We start from the raw sequence: 20,393 nt of genomic DNA on the forward strand, positions 1-20,393 counted from the left end.
CATTAAAGTAAATGCAGTTTAACCTACCAGACCTTCCACGCTTCCTGTCCTGCCCCTGCTCAGCCTGCCTACTGGACTTGCTTTCTTTTACAAGTGGTGTCTTTGAATGCTCTGCAGTTGAGAAAACTGACCACAGCTGACAAGGCAAATGCCCACCAATGTGGGAATGGGCCTGAAATAGGCATTAGGATCTCGATCAGCATCATCAATGGGCCCAACACCTGTTTCAGGTATCATAGCCGACTACAGTGCAGCACAGAACCAGTGCAGTACGAGTGCATGCACACACCAGAAATGAACCCTACAACATCCATCAGTTACCTGAGAAATGGGGGCTGCCCATTTGCATTTATAAACCGGCCATTCTGTGTAACACTGTTTAGGTCCCAGCTGGAGGACTGTGTGCAGTTCAGGGCTTCCCATTACAGGAAGGATATTGTTGTAGCAGCTACAACACACATTTATACAAGGCTTTAATGTAGCGAAACATTCAAAGGCATTTCACAGGAGCGTGATCAAAAAATCTTTACAGCGAGTCACATAAGGAGATATTATGGCAGATGATCAAATGTTTTGTCAAAGAGGTACATTTTAAGGAGCATCTTAAGTGAGGAGAGAGGGGTGGAAAGGTTTAAGGAGGTAATTCCAGAACACAGAGCTTCAGCAGCTGAACACACAGCCACTAATGGTGGAGTAGTTAAAAATTGGGGATGCACAAGAGGCCAGAATTTAAGGAGCACCAGCATCTCAGAAGGGTGGGGTTTGAGAGATTACAGAGATCGGGAGAGCTGAGGCCATGGAGGGATTTGAAAATGAAGCAAAAACAGGACAGTGAAGATTTACAAGAATGAGATTAAGAATGAGAAATTGTACTAATGACCAAAGGTATGAAAACATGTGGCACTTTTCACTGGAAAAGAGAAGGTTAAGGGGGAAATCAAACGCAGGTTTTTTAATATTCTGAATGTTTGGACCAGGTGAATTGTGACAGCAATCCAGTGGTCAGGGCATCAGTAACAGGGCACAGACTGAGGATGAGCAAAGAAGGAAGTTACAAGATGCTTTTTACCTAAATGAACCATTATTAAGATGGGAATACTTCAGCACGCCGTTATTGAATGTGAATGTCAAAAAGAGGAACTGGATAAATATCGAAAAGGAGGAATAGAAAAGGATACAGACAGACCACAACATGAAGCTAAGCCCAGTGGAAAGGCTGTACCCGAGACTAATGAAAGGCATTGCAGCCTCTCTGCCCTGCAATTCCAGCGATAACAGGAGCACACAAACAGATGAATTAGAATTAGAATTAGAATATTACAGCGCAGTACAGGCCCTTCGGCCCTCGATGTTGCGCCGACCTGTGAAACCATCTGACCTACACTATTCCATTTTCATCCATATGTCTATCCAATGACCACTTAAATGCCCTTAAAGTTGGCGAGTCTACTACTGTTGCAGGCAGGGCGTTCCACGCCCCTACTACTCTCTGCGTAAAGAAACTACCTCTGACATCTGTCCTATATCTATCACCCCTCAAATTAAAGCTATGTCCCCTCGTGTTTGCCATCACCATCCGAGGAAAAAGACTCTCACTATCCACCCTATCTAACCCTCTGATTATCTTATATGTCTCTATTAAGTCACCTCTCCTCCTCCTTCTCTCCAACGAAAACAACCTCAAGTCCCTCAGCCTTTCCTCGTAAGACCTTCCCTCCATACCAGGCAACATCCTAGTAAATCTCCTCTGCACCCTTTCCATAGCTTCCACATCCTTCCTATAATGCGGTGACCAGAACTGCACGCAATACTCCAGGTGCGGTCTCACCAGAGTTTTGTACAGCTGCATCATGACCTCGTGGCTCTGAAACTCAATCCCCCTACTAATAAAAGCTAACACACCATATGCCTTCTTAACAGCCCTATTAACCTGGGTAGCAACCTTCAGGGATTTATGTACCTGGACACCAAGATCTCTGTTCATCTACACTACCAAGAATCTTCCCATTAGCCCAGTACTCTGCATTCCTGTTACTCCTTCCAAAGTGAATCACCTCGCACTTTTCCACATTAAACTCCATTTGCCATCTCTCAGCCCAGCTCTGCAGCCTATCTATGTCCCTCTGTACCCTACAACATCCTTCGGCACTATCCACAACTCCACCGACCTTCGTGTCATCCGCAAATTTACTAACCCACCCTTCTACACCCTCTTCCAGGTCATTTATGAAAATGACAAACAGCAGTGGCCCCAAAACAGATCCTTGCGGTACACCACTAGTAACTAAACTCCAGGATGAACATTTGCCATCAACCACCACCCTCTGTCTTCTTTCAGCGACCCAATTTCTGATCCAAAGCTCTAAATCACCTTCAACGCCATACTTCCGTATTTTCTGCAATAGCCTACCATGGGGAACCTTATCAAACGCCTTACTGAAATCCATATACACCACATCCACTGCTTTACCCTCATTCACCTGTTTGGTCACCTTCTCGAAAAACTCAATAAGGTTTGTGAGGCACGACCAAACCGTCACAAAACCGTGCTGACTATCGCTAATGAACGTATTCTTTTCAAGATGATTATAAATCCTGTCTCTTATAACCTTTTCCAACATTTTACCCACAACCGAAGTAAGGCTCACAGGTCTATAATTACCAGGGCTGTCTCTACTCCCCTTCTTGAACAAGGGGACAACATTTGCTATCCTCCAGTCTTCCGGCACTATTCCTGTCGACAATGACGACATAAAGATCAAGGACAAAGGCTCTGCAATCTCCTCCCTAGCTTCCCAGAGAATCCTAGGATAAATCCCATCTGGCCCAGGGGACTTATCAATTTTCACACTTTCCAAAATTGATAACACCTCCTCCTTGTGAACCTCAATCCCATCTAGCCTAGTAGCCTGAATCTCAGTATTCTCCTCGACAACATTTTCTTTCTCTACTGTAAATACTGACGAAAAATATTCATTTAACACTTCCCCTATCTCCTCTGATTCCACACACAACTTCCCACTACTATCCTTGATTGGCCCTAATCTAACTCCAGTCATTCTTTTATTCCTGATATACCTATAGAAAGCCTTAGGGTTTTCCCTGATCCTATCCGCCAATGACTTCTCGTGTCCTCTCCTTGCTCTTCTTAGCTCTCCCTTTAGATCCTTCCTGGCTAGCTTGTAACTCTCAAGCGCCCTAACTGAGCCTTCACGTCTCATCCTAACATAAGCCTTCTTCTTCCTCTTGACAAGCGCTTCAACTTCTTTAGTAAACCACGGCTCCCTCGCTCGACAACTTCCTCCCTGCCTCACAGGTACATACTTATCAAGGACACGCAGTAGCTGCTCCTTGAATAAGCTCCACATTTCGATTGTTCCCATCCCCTGCAGTTTCCTTCCCCATCCTACGCATCCTAAATCTTGCCTCATCGCATCATAATTTCCTTTCCCCCAGCTATAATTTTTGCCCTGCGGTATATACCTGTCCCTGCCCATCACTAAGGTAAACCTAACCGAATTGTGATCACTATCACCAAAGTGCTCACCTACATCTGAATCTAACACCTGGCCGGGTTCATTACCCAGTACCAAATCCAATGTGGCATCGCCCCTGGTTGGCCTGTCTACATACTGTGTCAGAAAACCCTCCTGCACACACTGGACAAAAACTGACCCATCTAAAGTACTCGAACTATAGTATTTCCAGTCGATATTTGGAAAGTTAAAGTCCCCCATAACAACTACCCTGTTACTCTCGCTCCTGTCGAGAATCATCTTCGCTATCCTTTCCTCTACATCTCTGGAACTATTTGGAGGTCTATAAAAGACTCCCAACAGGGTGACCTTACCTCTCCTGTTTCTAACCTCGGCCCATACTACCTCAGTAGACGAGTCCTCAAACGTCCTTTCTGTCGCTGTAATACTCTCCTTGATTAACAATGCCACACTCCCCCCTCTTTTACCATCTTCTCTGTTCTTACTGAAACATCTAAATCCCGGAACCTGCAACATCCATTCCTGCCCCTGCTCTACCCATGTCTCCGAAATGGCCACTACATCGAGATCCCAGGTACCAACCCATGCTGCAAGCTCACCCACCTTATTCCGGATGCTCCTGGCGTTGAAGTAGACACACTTTAAACCAGGTTCTTGCTTGCCAGTGCCCTCTTGCGTCCTTGTAACCTTATCCCTGACCTCACTACTCTCAACATCCTGTACACTGGCACTACATTTTAGGTTCCCATTCCCCTGCTGAATTAGTTTAAACCCCCCCGAAGAGCACTAACAAATCTCCCCCCCAGGATATTGGTACCCCTCTGGTTCAGGTGAAGACCATCCTGTTTGTAGAAGTCCCACCTACCCCAGAAAGAGCCCCAATTATCCAGGAAACCAAAACCCTCCCTCCTGCACCATCTCTGCAGCCACGTGTTCAACTCCTCTCTCTCCCTATTCCTCGCTTCGCTATCACGTGGCACGGGCAACAACCCAGAGATAACAACTCTGTTTGTTCTCGCTCTAAGCTTCCACCCTAGATCTCTGAATTTCTGTCTTAAATCCCCATCTCTCTTCCTACCTATGTCGTTGGTGCCTATGTGGACCACGACTTGGGGCTGCTCCCCCTCCCCCTTAAGGATCCCAAAAACACGATCCGAGACATCACGAACCCTGGCACCTGGGAGGCAACACACCAACCGTGAGTCTCTCTCGTTCCCACAGAACCTCCTATCTGTTCCCCTAACTATGGAGTCCCCAATGACTAATGCTCTGCTCCTCTTCCCCTTTCCCTTCTGAGCAACAGGGACAGACTCTGTGCCAGATACCTGTACCCCATTGCTTACCCCTGGTAAGTCGTCCCCCGCAACAGTATCCAAAACGGTATACCTGATGAGCGATGGAAGAGAACAGCACAAAACCTTGCAACAGGAATTTTTCAAAATATTTAGTGCTCAGATTGTATGCAGAACGTTCCCAGAAGGTTGGGAAACATTCAGGCACCCAACAGTGAGGAAATCTCAGTTACAGATGCATAAAAGCACATGATGAGACACTGAACTTTAATTAGAGTGGTGCCCAGCTGCAATAGAAAGCAAAGGAGGAGCAGCAAAATGACAAACAACTCCCATAATTGTCTCTTGTCTAAAACTTCCACCTCTATTTATCCTTTCTCCCCATAGCCCTGTATCAAACCCAAACTAATCCCACTGCCCCACTCTCTCCCCATAGCCCTGTATCAATCCCAAACTAATCCCACTGCCCCGCTCTGTCCCCATAGCCCTGTATCAATCCCAAACTAATCCCACTGCCCCGCTCTCTCCCCATAACCCTGTATCAATCCCCAAACTAATTCCATTGCCCCGTTCTCTCCCCATAGCCCTGTATCAATCCCAAACTAATTCCATTTACCCGCTCTCTCCCCATAGTCCTGTATCAATCCCAAACTAATCCCACTGCCCCACTCTCTCCCCATAGACCTGTATCAATCCCAAACTAATCCCACTGCCCCGCTCTCTCCCAATAGCCCTGTATCAATCCCAAACTAATTCCACTGCCCCACTCTCTCCCCATAGCCCTGTATCAATCCCCAAACGAATCCCACTGCCCCGCTCTCTTCCCATAGCCCTGTATCAATCCCAAACAAATCCCACTGTCCCCTCTCTCCCCATAGCCCTGTATCAATCCCCAAACTAATCCCTCTGCAACACTCTCTCCCCATAGCCCTGTATCAATCCCAAACTAATCCCTCTGCAACACTCTCTCCCCATAGCCCTGTATCAATCCCAAACTAATCCCACTGCCCCACTCTCTCCCCATAGACCTGTATCAATCCCAAACTAATCCCACTGCCCCGCTCTCTCCCAATAGCCCTGTATCAATCCCAAACTAATTCCACTGCCCCACTCTCTCCCCATAGCCCTGTATCAATCCCCAAACGAATCCAACTGCCCCGCTCTCTTCCCATAGCCCTGTATCAATCCCAAACAAATCCCACTGTCCCCTCTCTCCCCATAGCCCTGTATCAATCCCCAAACTAATCCCTCTGCAACACTCTCTCCCCATAGCCCTGTATCAATCCCAAACTAATCCCACTGCAACACTCTCTCCCCATAGCCCTGTATCAATCCCAAACTAATCCCACTGACGCCTCTCTCCCGATAGCCCTGTATCAATCCCAAACTAATCCCTCTGCAACACTCTCTCCCCATAGCCCTGTATCAATCCCAAACGAACCCCACTGTCCCACTCTCTCCCCATAGCCCTGTATCAATCCCAAACTAATTCCATTGCCCCACTCACTCCCCGTAACCATGTATCAACCCCGAAACTAATCCCACTGCCGCATTCTCTCCCCACAGCCCTGTATCAATCCCCAAACTAATCCCACTGTCCACTCTCTCCCAATACCCTGTAACAATCATCAAACTAATCCCACTGTCCCCTCTCTCCCCATAGCCCTGTATCAATCCCAAACTAATCCCACTGCCCCATTCTCTTCCCATAGCCCTTTATCATACCCAAACTAATCCCACTGTCCCCTCTCTCCCCATAGCCCTGTATCAATCCCAAACTAATCCCACCGTCCTGTTCTCTCCCATAGCCCTGTATCAATCCCAAACTAATTCCACCGTCCACTCTCTCCCCATAGCCCTGTATCAATCCCAAACTAATCCCACTGCCCCACTCTCTCCCCATAGCCCCGTATCAATCCCCAAACTAATCCCACTGTCCACTCTCTCCCAATACCCTGTATCAATCCCAAACTAATTCCATTGCCCCACTCTCTCCCCATCGCCCTGAATCAATCCCCAAACTAATCCCACTGCCCCACTCTCTCCCCATCGCCCTGTATCAATCCCAAACTAATCCCACTGCCCCACTCTCTCCCCATCGCCCTGAATCAATCCCCAAACTAATCCCACTGCCCCACTCTCTCCCCATCACCCTGTATCAATCCCAAACTAATCCCACTGCCCCACTCTCTCCCCATCGCCCTGTACCAATCCCAAACTAATCCCACTGCCCCACTCTCTCCCCATCGCCCTGAATCAATCCCCAAACTAATCCCACTGCCCCACTCACTCCCCATAGCCCTGTATCAATCCCCAAACTAATCCCAATGCCCTGCTCTCTCCCCATAGCCCTTTATCATACCCAAACTAATCCCACTGTCCCCTCTCTCCCCATAGCCCTGTATCAATCCCAAACTAATCCCACCGTCCTGTTCTCTCCCATAGCCCTGTATCAATCCCAAACTAATTCCACCGTCCACTCTCTCCCCATGGCCCTGTATCAATCCCAAATTAATCCCACTGCCCCCTCTCCCCGCTAAACCCTGTATCAATCCCAAACTAATCCCACTGCCCCACTCTCTCCCCATAGCCCCTTATCAATCCCCAAACTAATCCCACTGTCCACTCTCTCCCAATACCCTGTATCAATCCCAAACTAATTCCATTGCCCCACTCTCTCCCCGTAGCCCTGTATCAATCCCCAAACTAATCCCACTGCCTCACTCACCCCCCATAGCCCTGTATCAATCTCCAAACTAATCCCACTGCCCCACTCTCTCCCCATCGCCCTGAATCAATCCCCAAACTAATCCCACTGCCCCACTCTCTCCCCATCGCCCTGTATCAATCCCAAACTAACCCCACTGCCCCACTCTCTCCCCATCGCCCTGAATCAATCCCCAAACTAATCCCACTGCCCCACTCTCTCCCCATCGCCCTGTATCAATCCCAAACTAATCACACTGCCCCACTCTCTCCCCATCGCCCTGTATCAATCCCAAACTAATCACACTGCCCCACTCTCTCCCCATCGCCCTATATCAATCCCAAACGAATTCCATTGCCCCACTCACTCCCCGTAGCCCTGTATCAATCGCCAAACTAATCCCACTGCCCTGCTCTCTCCACATAGCCCTTTATCATTCCCAAACTAATCCCACTGTCCCCTCTCTCCCCATAGCCCTGTATCAATCCCCAAACTAATCCCACTGCCCCACTCTCTCCCCATAGCCCTGTATCAATCCCCAAACAAATCCCACTGCCCTGCTCCCTTCCCATAGCCCTTTATCAATCCCAAACTAATCCCACTGTCCCCTCTCTCCCCATCGCCCTGTATCAATCCCAAACGAATCCCACCTCCCCACTCTCTCCCCAGAGCCCCGTATCAATCCCCAAACTAATCCCACTGTCCACTCTCTCCCAATACCCTGTAACAATCATCAAACTAATCCCACTGCCCCACTCTCTTTCCATAGCCCTGTATCAATCCCAAACTAATTCCATTGCCCCACTCTCTCCCCGTAGCCCTGTATCAATCCCCAAACTAATCCCACTGGCCCACGCACTCCCCATAGCCCTGTATCAATCCCCAAACTAATCCCACTGCCCTGCTCTCTCCACATAGCCCTTTATCATTCCCAAACTAATCCCACTGCCCCACTCTCTCCCCATAGCCCTGTGTCAATCCCCAAACTAATCCCACTGCCCCACTCTCTCCCCATAGCCCTGTATCAATCCCCAAACTAATCCCACTGCCCCATTCTCTCCCCATAGCCCTGTATCAATCCCCAAACTAATCCCACTGCCCCACTCTCTCCCCATAGCCCTGTATCAATCCCCAAACTAATTCCACTGCTCTGCTCTCTCCCCATAGCCCTGTATCAATTCCCAAACTAATCCCACTGCCCCACTCTCTCCGCATAGCCCTGTATCAATCCCCAAACTAATCCCACTGCCCCACTCTCTCCCCATAGCCCTGAATCAATCCCAAACTAATCACACTGCCCCACTCTCTCCCCATAGCCCTGTATAAATCCCAAACTGTTCCCCTGCCCCCTCACCCCCCTTAGCCCTGTATCAATCCCAAACCGGTTCCATTGCCCCACTCACTCCCCATAGCCCTGTATCAATCCCCAAACTAATCCCACTGCCCTGCTCTCTTCCCATAGCCCTTTATCAATCCCAAACTAATCCCACTGTCCCCTCTCTCCCCATCGCCCTGTATCAATCCCAAACTAATCCCACTGCAACACTCTCTTTCCATAGCCCTGTATCAATCCCAAACTAATCCCACTGTCCCACTCACTCCCCATAGCCCTGTATCAATCCCAAACTAATCCCACTGCAACACTCTCTCCCCATAGCCCTGTATCAATCCCAAACTAATCCCACTGCCGCGCTCTCTCCCCATAGCCCTGTATCAATCCCAAACTAATCCCACCGTCCTGTTCTCTCCCATAGCCCTGTATCAATCCCAAACTAATTCCACCGTCCTCTCTCTCCCCATAGCCCTGTCTCAATCCCAAATTAATCCCACTGCCCCCTCTCCCCCATAAGCCCTGTATCAATCCCAAACTAATTCCATTGCTCCACTCACTCCCCGTAGCCATGTATAAATCCCCAAACAAATCTGACTGCCCTGCTCTCTCCCCAGAGCCCTTTATCAATCCCAAACTAATCCCACTGTCCCCACTCTCCCCATCGCCCTGGATCAATCCCAAACTAATCCCATTGCCCCACTCTCTCCCAATAGCCCTGAATCAATCCCAAACTAATCACACTGCCCCACTCTCTCCCCATAGCCCTATATCAATCCCAAACTAATTCCATTGCCCCACTCACTCCCCGTAGCCCTGTATCAATCCCCAAACTAATCCCACTGCCGCATTCTCTCCCCATAGCCCTGTATCAATCCCCAAACAAATCCCACTGCCCTGCTCTCTTCCCACAGCCCTTTATCAATCCCAAACTAATCCCACTGTCCCCTCTCTCCCCATCGCCCTGTATCAATCCCCAAACTAATCCCTCTGCAACACTCTCTCGCCATAGCCCTGTATCAATCCCAAACTAATCCCACTGCAACACTCTCTCCCCATAGCCCTGTATCAATCCCAAACTAATCCCACTGCAACACTCTCTCCCCATAGCCCTGTATCAATCCCAAACTAATCCCACTGACGCCTCTCTCCCGATAGCCCTGTATCAATCCCAAACTAATCCCACTGTCCCCTCTCTCCCCATCGCCCTGTATCAATCCCAAACTAATCCCACTGTCCCACTCTCTCCCCATAGCCCTGTATCAATCCCGAACTAATCCCACTGTCCCACTCTCTCCCCATAGCCCTGTATCAATCCCAAACTAATCCCACTGTCCCACTCTCTCCCCATAGCCCTGTATCAATCCCGAACTAATCCCACTGCAACACTCTCTCCCCATAGCCCTGTATCAATCCCAAACTAATCCCACTGTCCCCTCTCTCCAATAGCCCTGTATCAATCCCAAACTAATTCCATTGCCCCACTCACTCCCCGTCGCCATATATCAATCCCCACACTAATCACACTGCCGCATTCTCTCCCCAGAGCCCTTTATCAATCCCAAACTAATCTCACTGTCCACTCTCTCCCAATACCCTGTATCAATCCCCAAACTAATCCCACTGCCCTGCTCTCTCCCCATAGCCCTTTATCATACCCAAACTAATCCCACTGTCCCCTCTCTCCCAAAGCCCTGTATCAATCCCAAACTAATCCCACCGTCCTGTTCTCTCCCATAGCCCTGTCTCAATCCCAAATTAATCCCACTGCCCCCTCTCCCCCCGAAACCCTGTATCAATCCCAAACTAAATCCATTGCCCCACTCTCTCCCCATAGCCCTGTATCAATCCCCAAACTAATCCCACTGTCCACTCTCTCCCAATACCCTGTAACAATCATCAAACTAATCCCACTGCCCCACTCTCTTTCCATAGCCCTGTATCAATCCCAAACTAATTCCATTGCCCCACTCTCTCCCCGTAGCCCTGTATCAATCCCCAAACTAATCCCACTGCCCCACTCACTTTCCATAGCCCTTTATCAGACCCAAACTAATCCCACTGCCCTGCTCTCTCCCCATAGCCCCGTATCAATCCAAAACTAATCCCACTGCCGCGCTCTCTCCCCATAGCCCTGTATCAATCCCAAACTAATCCCACTGTCCCGCTCTCTTCCCATAGCCCTGTATCAATCCCCAAACAAATCCCACTGCCCTGCTCTCTCCCCAGAGCCCTTTATCAATCCCAAACTAATCCCACTGTCCCCTCTCTCCCCATCGCCCTGTATCAATCCCAAACTAATCCTACTGCCCCACTCTCTCCCCATAGCCCTGTATCAATCCCCAAACTAATCCCACTGTCCACTCTCTCCCAATACCCTGTAACAATCATCAAACTAATCCCACTGCCCCACTCTCTTTCCATAGCCCTGTATCAATCCCAAACTAATTCCATTGCCCCACTCTCTCCCCGTAGCCCTGTATCAATCCCCAAACTAATCCCACTGCCCCACTCACTTTCCATAGCCCTTTATCAGACCCAAACTAATCCCACTGCCCTGCTCTCTCCCCATAGCCCCGTATCAATCCAAAACTAATCCCACTGCCGCGCTCTCTCCCCATAGCCCTGTATCAATCCCAAACTAATCCCACTGTCCCGCTCTCTTCCCATAGCCCTGTATCAATCCCAAACTAATCCCACTGTCCCCTCTCTCCCTATAGCCCTGTATCAATCCCCAAACTAATCCCACTGCCCCGCTCTCTTCCCATAGGCTTGCATCAATCCCCAAACTAATCCCACTGCCCCACTCTTTCCCAATAGCCCTGGATCAATCCCAAACTAATCCCACTGCCCCGCTCTCTCCCCATAACCCTGTATCAATTCCCAAACTAATCCCACTGCCCCTCTCTCTCCCCATAGCCCTCTATCAATCCCCAAACAAATCCCACTGCCCCACTCTCTCCCCATAGCCCTGTATCAATCCCAAACTAATCACACTGCCCCACTCTCTCCCCATAGCCCTGTATCAATCCCAAACTGTTCCCCTGCCCCCTCTCCCCCCTTAGCCCTATATCAATCCCAAACTAATTCCATTGCCCCACTCACTCCCCGTAGCCCTGTATCAATCCCCAAACTAATCCCACTGCCGCATTCTCTCCCCATAGCCCTGCATCAATCCCCAAACAAATCCCACTGCCCTGCTCTCTTCCCATAGCCCTTTATCAATCCCAAACTAATCCCACTGTCCCCTCTCTCCCCATCGCCCTGTATCAATCCCAAACGAATCCCACCGCCCCACTCTCTCCCCAGAGCCCCGTATCAATCCCCAAACTAATCCCACTGTCCACTCTCTCCCAATACCCTGTAACAATCATCAAACTAATCCCACTGCCCCACTCTCTTTCCATAGCCCTGTATCAATCCCAAACTAATCCCACTGGCCCACTCACTCCCCATAGCCCTGTATCAATCCCCAAACTAATCCCACTGCCCTGCTCTCTCCACATAGCCCTTTATCATTCCCAAACTAATTCCACTGTCCCCTCTCTCCCCATAGCCCTGTATCAATCCCCAAACTAAACCCACTGCCCTGCTCTCTCCACATAGCCCTTTATCATTCCCAAACTAATCCCACTGCCCCACTCTCTCCCCATAGCCCTGTGTCAATCCCCAAACTAATCCCACTGACCCACTCTCTCCCCATCGCCCTGTATCAATCCCCAAACTAATCCCACTGCCCCACTCTCTCCCCATAGCCCTGTATCAATCCCCAAACTAATTCCACTGCCCCACTCTCTCCCCATAGCCCTGTATCAATCCCCAAACTAATTCCACTGCCCCACTCTCTCCCCGTAGCCCTGTATCAATCCCCAAACTAATCCCACTGCCCCACTCTGTCCCCATAGCCCTGTATCAATCCCCAAACTAATTCCACTGCCCCACTCTCTCCCCATAGCCCTGTATCAATCCCCAAACTAATCCCACTGCCCCGCTCTCTCCCCATAGCCCTGTATCAATTCCCAAACTAATCCCACTGCCCCACTCTCTCCGCATAGCCCTGTATCAATCCCCAAACTAATCCCACTGCCCCACTCTCTCCCCATAGCCCTGAATCAATCCCAAACTAATCACACTGCCCCACTCTCTCCCCATAGCCCTGTATCAATCCTAAACTGTTCCCCTGCCCCCTCTCCCCCCTTAGCCCTATATCAATCCCAAACCAGTTCCAGTGCCCCACTCACTCCCCGTAGCCCTGTATCAATCCCCAAACTAATCCCACGGCCGCATTCTCTCCCCATAGCCCTGTATCAATCCCCAAACAAATCCCACTGCCCTGCTCTCTTCCCATAGCCCTTTATCAATCCCAAACTAATCCCACTGTCCCCTCTCTCCCCATCGCCCTGTATCAATCCCAAACTAATCCCACTGCCCCACTCTCTCCCCATCGCCCTGTATCAATCCCCAAACTAATCCCACTGTCCACTCTCTCCTAATACCCTGTAACAATCATCAAACTAATCCCACTGCCCCACTCTCTCCACATAGCCCTTTATCATTCCCAAACTAATCCCACTGTCCCATAGCCCTGTATCAATCCCCAAACTAATCCCACTGCCCCACTCTCTCCCCATAGCCCCGTATCAATCCCCAAACTAATCCCACTGTCCACTCTCTCCCAATACCCTGTAACAATCATCAAACTAATCCCACTGCCCCACTCTCTTTCCATAGCCCTGTATCAATCCCAAACTAATTCCATTGCCCCACTCTCTCCCCGTAGCCCTGTATCAATCCCCAAACTAATCCCACTGCCCCACTCACTTTCCATAGCCCTTTATCAGACCCAAACTAATCCCACTGCCCTGCTCTCTCCCCATAGCCCCGTATCAATCCAAAACTAATCCCACTGCCGCGCTCTCTCCCCATAGCCCTGTATCAATCCCAAACTAATCCCACTGTCCCGCTCTCTTCCCATAGCCCTGTATCAATCCCAAACTAATCCCACTGTCCCCTCTCTCCCTATAGCCCTGTATCAATCCCAAACTAATCCCACTGTCCCCTCTCTCCTTATAGCCCTGTGTCAAGCCCAAACTAATCCCACTGTGCCACTCTCTCCCAATAGCCCTGTATCAATCCCAAACTAATCCCACTGCCCCACTCTCTCCCAATAGCCCTGTATCAACTCCCTAACTAATCCCACTGCCCCACTTTCTCCGCAGAGCCCCGCATCAATCCCAAACTAATCCCACTGTCCACTCTCTCCCCATAGCCCTGTTTCTTCCTCTGCTCAGGTTTATTTCACATTCCCTTTAAAGTTGTAGTCATCGCTGGCTCAACCTCACTCTTTAACAAAGGATTTCATATTCACTGAGTGAAGAGATTTTTCTGACTCTCTCCTCACGAGCAATTACTTTAAATTGATGACTCCTCATCACTGACTCCCCGACCAGAAGGAATAGTGTGAACAGGGAAAAACTATCAAAACCATTCAGAATTTTAAAATCTCAATTAAATTTCCTGTCAGCCTTACTTGCTCCAGTAGAAACAATCCTAGTATCTTTAATGTCTCCTATTCACTATAGTTTTCCCATCCCTGGCATCATCCTGGAGAATCCACACTTTCCGCACTCTGACTTTAATGTCCTTCCTATCATGGGCTCAAAACTGCAGACTCAACTGTCTCCCCATTTCCGTACACAAATTCATTCTTACCGGTTTATTTGCACTCTGTGCCCTTGTTTATGTACAAACAAAATGCCATTTGCCATTTTATGGTTTTATCTTCTTACATTCATACTTTTACAGAATCTTACAGCACAAAAGGAGGCCATTCGGCCCATCCTGCCTGTGCTGGCTCTTTGAAAGAGCTATCTATTTAGTCCCACTCCCCTGTTCTTTCCCCATAGCCTTGTAAATCCATCAAGGGTTGAATCTCACTTCAGAGAATTGTGCATTTGAATCTTAAGATTTCTCTGTTCATCGACCTTTCAGCATCTTTCCATTGAGAATTATCACTATAATCACCACTGATAGTTTCTCTATTAAGAGTTTCTTCCCAACTCTCTCCTTCTCCTGAAGGGGTTGACTGGCTCCTGAGGTTGGCACCTTGTTTTACCTCCCAAAGTGTGTGTCTTGCCAATCGCCATGGGGGGCATGAAATTTTAGCACAATCTGCTCAGACCCAACATATACATATACACCTCAGCACTTTCCAGCATAAAAAGTGGCCGCAAACTTTTCAGGGCAACCAGGGGAAGTCCATAACGACATAAGAAATAGCAGCAGGAGTCGACCATACGGCCTCTACAGCCTGCTCCACCATTCAATACCATCATGGCTGATCTGCTTTAACTCCACTTTTCTACCTGCTCCCTGGCCTTGCCCTCAGCATCCACATCCAGAGAGCAAAAGAAGTGAACAATTTATCTCGACCCTCAGGTAGATGGAGGCTGACCTGTGAAGGTTATACACGATGGACAGTGATGAGTAATGTACAGTGCTGGTGACCAGGTTGTGTCGGGTCACTGGAGAATCCTTCAAGTAAAATTTGGTTTCACCCAATTACAGAATCTCTGTTACTTCCCCTCTTTGCTTCCTCAATCCCCATTTGCCATTGACCATGGAACCCAAAAAACCCCAGAATTGTCAAACCTGGGACCTCAACTATTTACAATCTATATTAATGAGTTGGATGAAGGGACTAAGTGTATTGTAGCCAAATTTGCTGACGATACAAAGATAGTTGGGAAACCATTTGTGATGAGGACATAAACGGTAGGATTTTCAGGCCCTGCTAGGGGTGAGAACAGAGGAAGACGGGGCCCAGAAGTACCAGCACCGGCCAGAATACCAGTTTCCCTTACGCTGTTCCCAGCGCCGGCCATTTTAGCGAAGATGGGATGAGGACAAGCAGGGCTACCTGCCCCCAAACAAGTCATGTTAAAGCAAATTAAAGGCAAATTCCAGTCAGCCTCCAGTTCCCCACACCAGCAGAACCAGTTTAGCTGCCTGGAGACGGCCTCCCAGCATCAGATCAGGGTGGGGAGGGGGGTGCAGCACTCCAAGCAGGCCGAGAGGCCCTCCCTGCCTGCCTGAATGTGAGAGCAACCACAGGCCACCTGGAGCAGCTGCTACCCCGCTCCCCTGACCCCACAACACCCCACAGTGGTGACCTGGCTGCAAGAACCATTTTTAAATTAAAGCTTTGAAAATGTTGAGAGGTTAGGGAGAGATTTAATTTAAAAAAATTGGTGAGAGGGCACCTCCATGTTGAAGTGCCCTCTCTGTTACTTACCTGCCATCACCGTCTGCTGCTCCTCTCAATGTACAAGGCATCTGATTGGCCCTCCAGCTTCAAGAACCCCTCCCCCCAACTTGGGCAGGAAACCTCTTTCAATGCAAAGTAAGAGGGCGCCCAATCAAAATCCCAACGAGTGACTGTTTCCTCCAGGGATGGGTTTGGGACCTGAAAACAGACCCAGCTCCTGTTTCCCACCCCCGAAGAAAAACTCAGCCTAAAGAGTGTGCAAAGGTATATGTATAGGTAAAGTGAGTGGGAAAACATTTATCAGATGGAGTATAATGTGGGAAAATGTGAGGTTATCCACTTTGGCAGGAAGAATAGAAAAGCAGAATATTATTTACATGGAGAGACTCTGCAGAATGCTGTGGTATAGAGGCACCTGGGTGTCTTTGTACATAAATCACAAAAGGTTAGAATGCAAGGTACAGCAAGTAATTAGGAAGGCAAAGGGAATGGAGTACAAAAGTAAGGAAGTCTTGCTACAACTATAGAGGATGTTGGTGAGGCCACAACTAGAGTACTGTGTACAGTTTTTGTCTCCTTACTGAAGGAGGGATATACTTGCATTAGAAGCAGTTCAAAGAAGGTTCACTAGGCTGATTCCTGGGATGAAGGAATTGTCTTATGAGGAAAGGTTGAGCAGGTTGAGTCTATTACTCATTGGAGTTAAGAAGAATGACAGGTGATCTTATTGAAACATATAAAATTCTGAGGGGGCTTGACAGGGTAAATGCTGAATGTGTCCCCTCGTGGGGGAATCTAGAACTAGGGGGTAGTCTCAAAATAAGGGGTCTCCCACTTAAGATGGAGATGAGGAGGAATTTCTTCTCTTAGAAGGTCGTGAATGTTTGGAATTTACCCCAGAGAGCAGTGCAGCCTGGGTCATTGGATATATTTAAGACAGAGATAGACAAGGGAGTCAAGGATTATGGGAATAGGCAAGAAAGTAGAGCTGAGACCAAGATCAGATCTTAATGGGTAAGGGAAGCAAAAGTGACATGAGGAAACAGGTTTCATGAGCAAGTGGTTAAGGTCTGGAATGTGCTGCCTAAGAACGTGGTGGAGGCAGATTCAATTGAAGCATTCAAAAAGGAATTAGACTGTTATATGAAAAGGAAGAATGTGCAGGGTTGAGGGGAGAAAGCGGGGGAATGGCACTATGTGAATTGCTCTTTCAGAGAGCTGGTGCAGACACGATGGAACGAATGGCCTCCTTCTGCACTCTAACAATTCTGTGATTCTGTGAGATGAGCTATGATCTTATTAAATTGCAGAGCAGGCTCGAGGGGCCATGTGGCCTGCTCCTGCTCCTATTTCTAGAAAGGTGAGAACCGGAATTATTTCTAGTAATTCCTGCCTCCTTACACAGAATTGGTTTTCCCAGCTAATCCATTAATATATCTCAGAACATTAATCAATGTGGATGTAGAAATTCTTGGCAAATACAAAGCTGGAAAAGGAGTTTAGCAGAAATCCAATGTGACATTTAACTCAGCAATGAGTCACAGATATACAGAAGCTGAATGGATTATTGCAGACCAGCTGACTTGTGCCATTAAAAAGTACCTCATTGTCCTATCCTTTACACGTGCACCACCCCCTACCCACCCAAATGCACTGGATGCTGCTTGCCCTTTGCCTGTTGCAGATGTTTATTACTGGTTCAGCTTGTTTTCCTCGGCTGTCCTCGAGTGCCTATTCTGATTGACCATGCTAAGCAGGACAGCTCCCCTCTCCAGACAGTGTTGCTGGTGTCTCCATAGGGTTAAATCCAGTCTTTTCACTATTTTAGCCAAATAACTAACACTGTAACCAGGGAAGTAAAGCACACAACAATGAAAAACATTCAGAGCCTGTTTATTGCCTTACTGTTTCACTGACACATATGCTGTGCGAATGGGTTTTAACATCACATGACCAAGAACTGTGTCTATTACTTATTTTTACTTCCTAATTAAAATCCAATGAGCCACATCTAAATAGTGGTCAACAATGTTCTGATTGATGATTTTTCTCAGCTCCAGCATCTTTCAGTCCTTACTTGTGTCTCTATTTTATTGATATTATTATGGTCATTACTTCTCAAATTTCCTCTTATTTCCTTCAAGCAACAAATCCTCCCCCTCCCACCTCCCTCAGTCTTCCCACCCACCTCCCACCTCCCTCAGTCTCTCCACCTCCCTCAGTCTCCCCTCCCTCAGTCTTCCCACCCACCTCCGTCAGTCTCTCCACCTCCCTCAGTCTCCCCTCCCCCCTCCCACCTCCCTCAGCCTCCCATCCCACCTCCCAGTCTCTCCACCTCCCTCAGTCTCCCCTCCCACCTCCCTCAGCCTCCCATCCACCTCCCTCAGTCTCCCCATCCACCCCCCTCAGTCTCCCCACCTCCCTCCCACATCCCTCAGTCTCTCCTCCCACCTCCCTCAGTCTCCCCACCTCCCTCAGTCTCCCCACCTCCCTCAGTCTCTCCTCCCACCCCCCTCAGTCACCCCACCTCCCTCCCACATACCTCAGTCTCTCCTCCCACCTCCCTCAGTCTCCCCACCTCCCTCAGTCTCCCCACCTCCCTCAGTCTTCCCTCCCACATCCCTCAGTCTCCCCTCCCACATCCCTCAGTCTCCCTAACTCCCTCAGTCTCCCCTCCCACCTCCCTCAGTCTCCCCATCCACCCCCCTCAGTCTCCCCACCTCCCTCCCACATCCCTCAGTCTCTCCTCCCACCTCCCTCAGTCTCCCCACCTCCCTCAGTCTCCCCACCTCCCTCAGTCTCTCCTCCCACCCCCCTCAGTCACCCCACCTCCCTCCCACATACCTCAGTCTCTCCTCCCACCTCCCTCAGTCTCCCCACCTCCCTCAGTCTCCCCACCTCCCTCAGTCTTCCCTCCCACATCCCTCAGTCTCCCCTCCCACCTCCCTCAGTCTCCCCAATTGACTCCCCTCCCACCTCCCTCAGTCTCCCCTCCCACCTCCCTCAGTCTCCCCTCCCACCCCACCTCCCTCAGTCTTCCCTCCCACCTCCCTCAGTCTTCCCTCCCACCTCAGTCTCCCCAACTGACTCCCCTCCCACCTCCCTGTCTCCCCTCCCACCTCCCTCAGTCTCCGCACCTCCCTCAGTCTCCCCATCCACCTCCCTCAGTCTTCCCTCCCACATCCCTCAGTCTCCCCTCCCACATCCCTCAGTCTCCCCAACTGACTCCCCTCCCACCTCCCTCAGTCTCCCCTCCCACATCCCTCAGTCTCCCCAACTGACTCCCCTCCCACCTCCCTCAGTCTCCCCTCCCACCTCCCTCAGTCTCTGCACCTCCCTCAGTCTCCAACCCACCTCCCTCAGTCTCCCCAACTGACTCCCCTCCCACATCCCTCAGTCTCCCCAACTGACTCCCCTCCCACCTCCCTCAGTCTCCCCTCCCACCTCCCTCAGTCTCCGCACCTCCCTCCATCTCCAACCCACCTCCCTCAGTCTTCCCTCCCACCTCCCTCAGTCTCCCCAACTGACTCCCCTCCCACATCCCTCAGTCTCTCCTCCCACGCTGCTCCCCACCTCCTCCTGCCCCTCCCATCCTAAATCACAGTGATTTCGATCCTCAGCCTGACACAGTCTGGAAACGGGGAGATGGCTATCGGGGATTTTGGCTCTTGGCTGCAGTTGAAAACTCTTAATGAAACGAGTGAACTCTTTCTTACCTCCACCATTTTTCTGACACAAGTAGGGAAAGCGCCAGACATTTCCCAGTCCCACCGAGTAACCAATCTGGGCCAGGATATACTGTAGTTTATTGTTCCATACCGGTCGATCATCAGTCTCTGTCACATTCTCCGTCACCTTCTCCTTGTTCCCCGGGACTGCTCCTACATTTAACACACTGTGTTTGTAGTCGATGGGTTCCTCCCCAGCCAACAGGTCAGTAACAGACTCGGTGACAGCATCATTGCTGTGCTCTCGCTGTGTGACTTTACTATTTTTCGGCATTGGGCAAACCTACAGGAAAACTTCCAGAAAGAACGGAGCAGAGAGATTTCGAGATTCTGGAATATTCTGGACTTCCTGATGTTGATCTAGTTAGTAGTCTTCACCTGGAAAGTCCTATTTACAAATATAATTACAGGTTAGTCACATTCAGCAAGGACACCAATGAAGAATTATGAGAATATGACCCCACAGTGATCCCGAAAGATCCCACAGATCCGAGAAGAAAAACAGATTTCCTAAAAACGGCCGGCCTGCATTGCAAAAGGGAGATTCATGTCTGAAAAGCTCCTGCAGTGGT

The 20,393-nt window shown here is 49.5% G+C and overlaps 1 protein-coding gene across 2 annotated transcripts in view; it reads right to left on the bottom strand.

Moving 5' to 3' along the window:
* The window catches only part of slc6a17 (solute carrier family 6 member 17), an 82,460-nt gene extending 62,365 nt beyond the window's left edge, over nucleotides 1-20,095 (bottom strand). For both annotated transcript variants that reach the window (XM_068057750.1, XM_068057749.1), the window contains exon 1: nucleotides 19,810-20,095. In XM_068057750.1, coding sequence (XP_067913851.1) covers nucleotides 19,810-20,095 — 286 coding nt within the window. The remainder of the gene's footprint in view (nucleotides 1-19,809) is intronic.
* Nucleotides 20,096-20,393: the final 298 nt, after the last annotated feature.

This window comes from Heterodontus francisci, chromosome 25 (genome assembly GCF_036365525.1).
Source record: "Heterodontus francisci isolate sHetFra1 chromosome 25, sHetFra1.hap1, whole genome shotgun sequence".
Taxonomy (NCBI): Eukaryota; Metazoa; Chordata; class Chondrichthyes; order Heterodontiformes; family Heterodontidae; genus Heterodontus; species Heterodontus francisci.